General features: G+C 39.5%; 1 protein-coding gene across 1 annotated transcript in view; it reads right to left on the bottom strand.

The window, feature by feature from the left end:
- Positions 1-6929, bottom strand: part of TOX (thymocyte selection-associated high mobility group box) — a 106736-nt gene extending 99807 nt beyond the window's left edge. Inside the window, exon 1 of the mRNA XM_010286502.1 lies at positions 6858-6929. Coding sequence (XP_010284804.1) covers positions 6858-6908 — 51 coding nt within the window. The 5' untranslated portion in view covers positions 6909-6929. The remainder of the gene's footprint in view (positions 1-6857) is intronic.
- Between the last annotated feature and the right edge of the window lie 1377 nt (positions 6930-8306).

The following is an 8306-nucleotide window of genomic DNA, read 5'->3' as shown; positions in this document are numbered from 1 at the left end:
AGGTTTCTACAGCCAGAAGACAAATAGAAGGATGAAAAATTTGTTATACTTGCCGAGGTTTCTGATATGATCTCAATTTTACAGATATACGCTAATGATTTCTGAAGGCTGGAGAGGGACACTTTTGTTTATACAACTGTAATTATGGGTATGTTTGCTTAGGATCCTTAAGGAAAAGATTTTGCCCTCTTTAGTGTTTTTACAGCATGTGCTACAGAATAGGCATTAAATGAAAGAAGCATTAAGTAAAGTCATATTTAAGTAAGTAACTAATTCTTCAGAGATAAGTAGGTGATAAACATTTCTTCTTCTGGTTGGAGTACAAGTTCAGTACTTACTGAACAGAACCTAACTAAAATGAATTTGAATAAAGGACAGTAAAGGTAGTTCACCTGAGTTATGTCTTTTTGGTGAAACCTGAAAAAAAGCTCTTAAATGAAGGACAAGAGGCCATCATTTTGACTTTTTTTATAAACGTTGAGGTATTTGATTACAAAAAAAAAATTAAATATCCTTGAATACATAGTGCATGTGCATACATTTTGCATCAAAGCTAAAGGCATTCATACATACTTATATAACACATCTCTGCAGAGAAGGACTTGGGGATCCTGGTGGATGACAAACTGGACATGAGCCAGCAACGTCAGCTTGAAGCCCATAAAGTCAATTGTATCCTGGGCTGCATAAACAGAAATGTCACCAGCAGGTCGAGGGAGGTGATTCTCCCCCTTTAACAGGGACCCCACCTGGAGTACTGCATCCAGCTCTGGGGTCCCCAGCACAAGTAAGACATGGCCATGTGGAATTAGGTCCAAAGGAGGGCCACAAAAATGGTCAGAGGGCTGGAACACCTCTCCTATGAAGAAAGGCTGAGAGAGTTGGGGTTGTTCAGCCTAGAGAAGAATAAGGAAGATCTTACTGCAACCTTTCAATATATAAAGGGGCCTTATAAGAAAGATGGAGAAAGATTTTTTACCAAGGCCTGTAGTGACAGGACAAGGGGCCATGGTTTTAAACTGAGAGGTTAGATTTAGATTGGACACAAGAAGAAATTCTTCACTGTGAGGGTAGTGAGACACTGGAAAAGATTGCCCAGAGAACCTGTGGATGCCCCATCATTGGAAGTGTTCAAGGTCAGGTTGGATGGGGCTTGGAGCAGCCTGATTTAGTGAAAGGTGCCCATGCCCATGGCAGGGGATTGAACTAGATGATCTTCAAAAATGCCTTCCAACTCAAACCATTCTCTGATTCTATATACGTAGATCTATAAACATATATATAGCCTTGTTAATGTCACTGTTGATGTACTTTTATCAGGGACTCAATTCTTTCCAGACTCTGTGCCTGATGCTAAGACAAATTAAAAGATTATGTTCTACACAAAATGGAAAGATAGGGTAAAATTACCTCAACCTTTAACCACTCATTCAGGATACAAAAGACCTGCCTGGTGTTTTTCTTTCCCTGAGGCCGTTTAAACCTACATGCCTTTTTTCTTTTCTTTTCTTTTTTTTTTTTTTTGGAAAGTGGCATCTATAGCCTACTTCAGAGAAATTCAGGAGTGAGGAGTGGACTCCCTTCTGTTGATAGCCTATTTTTGAAACTAAAAGATAGCGGACAGGGAAGGGTGAGGTGGAATATGGTCCAAAACAGCCCTGAACTGCAGCCAGCCAGCAGACTGACCAGGTGGCATTGCCCTCTCAGTGTGGAGCAGCCTCTCAACTAATGAGCAAAGGCTTTTTTTGGGCAGAATTGCCCTGGACTTGAGGGTAGTATGTACCCATGGACTACACTGGACCACGTAGTGATTGTCCATGCAAGAATGCTGCTTCTCCTGAATCCTGTCCATGGCAGCCAACTCCTGCCTTGCTCTGTTGACTGTGGATCTAGAAGAGCGACGAGAGGAGAGCCATATCTTCTGGCAGGAAAGGGATACAGTACCCTGAAATTCTAGGCTGCCTACGGGGAAGGACCAATACAAAGCAAGACAGAGCAGCTATTATGTAGCATTTATCCATCCTTACTTTACATGAGTAATAGCTATTCCATTAATACCCTAAGAAATTAGGACATAAACATATAAAAAGAAGTTAGAGATACATGTCCAGGACCATGTGCATATGGCAACAAAAGGAAGGGGAACCCTTTAGTTTCCCATTAACATGAAAAATCTCTCTGTTGGATGTCATTCTATCCTATTTTACACTGGAGCTGTACAGGGCAAAACAGTTTTGATACCCATGGTGACCATTGTATCAAAGAGCATGCATCTGTATCTTAGACCTCCCCGGCATAGTTCTGGGAGGGACAAAAATATCATCTCTGTGCAAGTGATATTCCTTCCTCTGTCTTGCATATCTCTCTTCTTCCCACTGGGGCAATGGGGGTACTGCCCCAAACCATCAGCTCCAGGCCAGCTGTCCTCCCTTCCCTTTGGATCGTCCGGGGATTTTGCGGCTGGATTCATTACCCTTAACATTTATCAGGCATCGAGAAGGCTACAAAAGTGCTGAGGTTCTATGCAGCAGAGTCCTGAATTACATTCTGTACTGTGACTAGGAAGAAATGTAAAATAAACAATATAATTTTATACTGTGCTGTGCATGGCCCACAAATTACAGGAGGAGGAATTACATGAAGAACAATTCATCTCTGAGATTCCAATTATAGGTGTGGGGAGAAAACAATATATTTGTGAGAATTTGAAATGCAGAGCAGTTGGCATAGTTTTATTTTAAAATGATAAATATTTTCAGATCGAAGTGCAATTAATAGTGAAAATGTCATGTAGTTTTACTACATATGTTTGTTAATATGGCTGGCATAACTCATTTAGGAGATGCCTGCAGTGCAGAGTCCTGTACTACATATATCATAACCAAAAATACAGTACTTACACATATATATAAAATGTACACAGAGACAACATTGCCAAACAGCCTTTTGGGACAGTCTAAAAGAATATCATTAATTTTTACTGTGTACTTACACTTCTGGCTCAGTTCCAGTACCGGCTTTCTGTAAAAATCATTTCAAGTATAGAATTATGCTATTTGCTTGCAGCAACATCACAGGAACAGTAGTGAGCCATATGTTGCTACTTAGCAACTTAGTCTGTAAGTCCCAAAGCATGTACTGATTTGAAAATTGAACAGAAATGATAATTGTTGAGGGATGCTGTGAGGCAACTTGTCTTGGATTACCAAGCTATGCAGATGTTTGATGTTATATAGAAAAAGGAACAAAACTATATTTTTCCTGTCCAATGGCTGAGCCTTTATTTATGTTAGCCTAAAGGGGATAAATTGATTAAAACCCTTAAAATAATACAAGGTGATATTTTTCTGGATATGAACACTTTGCAGTAAACAGAAAAAAATTATGTGCAAAGTTCAGCTTTATCAGGGCAACTGAAACATTTCTGATATCTAAATTCTATTTTCTTCTGCAACACAGTTTATTTTATAGCCTCCAAATTTCTTGAAATGCTGGATCCTAGGAAAAGTTAGAGAGAAAAGGCAAAACAAGCAACACTACTCAGGGTTAAATCCACAGCAAGGATGTGAGCATGTCAGCGTGGATCAGGACCCCAAAAGTCCTGTGCCTCACAGCCACAAAACCCTGAAGACAGCCTAGTGGAAACCCCTCTGTCCTTGGTGTTGTATATGATGACTCAGTCTGCCAACCTACCTCCCAAATAAGCTGTATCAGACTCTGAAATTAGAAAATGATGCTTGTGTCTGACGCAGTCACCATGTTCACCATTATTCAAGTTTATTCAAGAAACTTGAATAAAAGTTTCTGATAGGACCATGCATCTCCTAACATGTGGGATTCATATTTTAGTTAACAGATGTGGATGCATCAAGGAAAGTGGAAAAATGTATTCACTCCTCATTCTGACAGGATTCAAACCCTCATTTCAGATCTCGCAGAGGAACAACAAAGTTATTGGGGATGGGAGGGAACTTGCACTCCTCTCACTGAGGTTTTGCAACTGCAAGTCTCGTGAGGACAGATGCAAAATGGACACAGGAGAAAACTTTATGGCTTAAGTGACTAGGCTTTCACCTGGGAGAGAACATTTTCCCATCTCTTCTTATGGGATTATTTGTTTTACATCCAGTAAAAGTGAGGGGAAAATGAACAAACACTCCTGAAAACAGAGACCAGAAAATACAGTCACATCCTTTCCTCCTCCTCCCCAGTAAGCCACACAAACTGGCATGCTTTGTTTTCAGAGCAGTGAGTATCGTATTCTGTCCAGTTTTAACAAGGAGATTGGATGTTGAAATGGTAGTCAGTTCACCAATTTTGGGTGACCACCAAATGTTCACGCCTGAAATAGGAACAGCACCCAATTACAGTCGGTGAAGACTTCGCCAATACTGTTGATGGAGAGCTGCTTAGCTCCTCTGAGGAACAACTAGCAGCTACCTACATCAGGAACAGGTTCAGGAAGGCTTCTCTCATGGTCACAGTTCTTAAACAAGAGAGGCAGGATGTCCAAAAGACCCCCAGCTTCCTGCTCCTAGTGTGTTTTTTGCCTCCTTTTAAAAATATTATTATTACAGGCTTTCATCTATCCTCACTTTAAAACTGCTGCAATGGTGTAAGCACCAGGAGAGCATCACAGTAAGGGAAAGGAGGATGTGACAGCCCCAGGTTGATGGCTTCTCTCAAACAGGCACAGGAGGCTGTTTGACTGGTGTGCATTTGGTGATCACTTAAAATACCGTGCCTAGCTATCGAGCTACCTCCTGCCACACAGATCACCCAGCAAAGGACAGAGTTTTGACACCTGCCTCTGGGTTTTGAGCTCCACCTGGGAGCCAGACAGCCAAGGGCTTGCCTTTGCCACAGTGAGATTTTCAGTCTGTAAGCCCTTTCTTGGTTCCAGCCCTTAGTAAGCATTCAGGGTTTTCTGTCATCTTTGAATTTGCAAATGTCACATTTGATAGATTTTTTTCCTTGAAGACAAAATCATTTGCACTTAATATATCTAGGCCTGGATCCTTTAAAGGTACTTTAAGCACCTTACTTCCACTGAAACCAGTGAGTGTTAGATGCATAAATATCTCTGAGGATCTGGACCTTGTTAGCACTTGTAGAAACTTCATAAAAGATTAAAACTTATACTCTTAATTTTTCAATATGCCATTTAAATTATTTAAACTACATGCATACACAGTACAAAAATATCAACAGAAAAAAAATTATTCTGATGTATAATGTGGATTTGCAATTCTTTATTCAAAAGTATTTAAGACAGACATAATGATTCTCTGAAAGGTAGCAGCTGCCTTATAACAGCAATCATTCACAGAGTTTGTATTTCTACTGTTTCAAACAAATTCAATTAGCCCTTGCACTTCAAAACCCTTAAGGCATAAATGAGATGATACTAGGCTCCTTTAATCTAATAGTAATACTAAAACTTGTCAGTACAGTTTTTGGATTAATGGTTAGAGAAAAATTAATAATATAATTTTTCATTTTTTAATCAAACAGTTCTATTCTAAACTACCTCTGGATCTTGGAGGGTTCTTAGCTGAATAAGTTAAATCACACACAAATCCTAAACGCAAAGTACAGTTGGTCTCTAAAGGTATTTCAGAATAACTTCAACAGAAGGCTGGGAAGCAACATGATGGAACATTTTAAAGACAGTCTTTTTGGATTGAACAATGTAGCTCATCTCACACAACCTCCTGCTTCCCTGCCCCCAAATGAACCCATATACTACACATAATGAATGGTTAGACCAACGTGGCTATCTGAAAAACCCTACTTCATGAGGACATTTAGCCTTGAATGTACTGTCACTTCCCAAAGCTATTGATTCCTAAATGACATCCTGCTCATCTACACACATTCACTATGCATGCAGACTTTTTTCCCAACCAAATGCAAGCTCTTCATATAATCCTACTGGCCCTGGCAGAAAGGGGTATATCAGACTAGCCACTGAGGGTCCGAGACATTGCATGACCTAGACCACAAGTCTAATTATTCAGGGCAATTTCTGACACAATCTAACTGACCCGCACCACTATCACCATCACTTACTAATGTGGAATTAAACTGACCAAAACATGTGAAGTAAATGAAAATTTCTCCCCTACATATAGATGTAGCTACAGGTAGACAAAACAAAAATTTCAAAACTACTTTTGATTTAAAAAAGTCATTAAAATCTTTCATTCTTAGAAATCTATAGTATCTTAGGGTTCAAGTAGAAAGGTGAAAGATTTTTAAACATACACCCAATATCAGAAATTAGTGCATAGGGTTCCCCAAAATGGAAAGGACTCAAAAGTACCTGTAAAGAATCCACATCACATTAAACCTTTTGGGCTGCAAGCTGCAGAAAACCAGGTCATTGCCCTAACCCTACTGCTAATGGTGGAACACGAGCAAGGTTCCTCAGCCATAAGATTAGTGTTAAAAAAGTAATTCTTCAACTACAACTGGCCTATGAGTGATAATTAAAGCTATTTGTGACATGTGTAGCTTATAATGATTAACTTGTCTGCAGTCAGATAAACAAATAACCTGCACCTGTAAAGACTTTATTTCCTGAAGGTAAAACAACTGTTTAGGAAAGATCATGCTGGCAAAACAGCTGCTTGCATTCTGGAGAGGAAACAAGGTAGTATCTTTCAACAAACGCCAACTCTGGTGTTCTATCAGCTCTATCTCATTAACTGGAAACAAGGCTTAAATGCTTTGTTTATAAATTATGATTATTCCTGATTGCAGCAGTTACTGATAGTGCCACTCATTTGCAATGCAACTCTTTGAATTTGTTTAATTACAATTTGAAACAAGGCAGAGAAGATTAATTAACCCACCTGGCTGGCTGGCACATAGTCCTGGCTCGGCTCTGTCATACTCATGTACATGTTCTCACCGTCAAACTGCAAAGGAAATAATAGTAAGCATTCAGCAAACTTGAATATTTGTCAGCATTGACTGAAAAAACACAGTAGCCATAAAATAATATTACAGCCTGGTTTTAGAGACTTGTAATTGTGTGTGTGCATCTTGTCTTTGATGTTCCTGTTGTCATCCTTATTGACCCTGGATGTCAATGATTTGGAGTAATTAGCGCTCTAGTAATTACAGCTAGCAAGCAAGAAATGAATGGTTTCCTTTCATCTGCAATCTGTTTTAAAACAAAATGGCTCATTTTGTGCACCATGTACACATATTGCTGTTGGTTGTAATGAAGTACTAAGTGAATTGCACAGTTACTGAGAAAAGGAAGATGAGAACAGAAACTGCACTAAAATGCATCTTAATGGATTCCAACTTTAGATTCTGAGCAGAACAAGAGTTGAAATTTCAAACCAAATTAAATCCCCTCCTATTGAAATGTTCCTGTATCAGAAAGTAGGAAATATATTTCCAGACAGCCTTCAGACATCTGAATTAATGAAACAGTATACCTCTTGACTGTATGGTGTAAGAGGATAGTTTGCTTGATGTGTGAATAAAGTAAACATTCATAATCAGAATGGCAAAAATACTCTGCTGTAAATGATAAATACCATTCCTGAAAATGTATAAAACTCTTTTTTTGTTGTTGTTCTTTTTCTCCCCTCACCTGCAGTTAAGAAGGAACAGAAATTGATAGAAAGGAGTTGATTAAACTGTGAAGGTCTACATGGAGAAAAACTGTCAGTACTGAAGCCTCATCCTGTACCAACACAAAAAAGTAGAAAACTACTGATTTCTTATGTAATCTGGAAAATGTCCCCACAGAACTCTTGTCACACCTGCTCAAGTGGCAGTGCCAACAGGGCAACTATAGTCCCAGTGCCCGCTCAGGAGGTAGGGAAAATCTTTTCAAACCTTTCAAGTAGAAATGAACAAAAGCAGGAATCCCCATCCCCAGTCATCAACCACAAACTTCCAGCTGTTATGAGGTCTGTTTGAAATAACTTTCACCTGACCCCTTCTGTGAATGTTTATCGAGTGACATATTTTGGAAGCGAGCCATTATTTTTGATGATGCAGCGGCATTTTTAAAAAGTCCCCAGTAGTGAGCTTGCTCTGCTCCTACAGAAGGTGGCAGTGAAATATTCCATGGGCATTTCTCGATCTGTGCTGAGCTTCTTGGGATATTCTACCTGCAAGGTACAGTATATTCAACTAGACCAACTGGCAAAGGCAAACTGTGCCTTTGGCAGATAGCTCTACCGATTTTTGCTGAGGTGGCTGAAAAGGTTTCGGCTTCCAGCTGTTCATCCTCTTTCTCTGCCACAGGCTATAAAGCTTGTAACAGCAGCGGTAGAAAT

This window comes from Phaethon lepturus, unplaced genomic scaffold (assembly GCF_000687285.1).
Source record: "Phaethon lepturus isolate BGI_N335 unplaced genomic scaffold, ASM68728v1 scaffold21184, whole genome shotgun sequence".
NCBI lineage: Eukaryota > Metazoa > Chordata > Aves > Phaethontiformes > Phaethontidae > Phaethon > Phaethon lepturus.
Note: the sequence above shows the minus strand (reverse complement) of the source record. Positions and strands in the feature narration are given on the sequence as shown.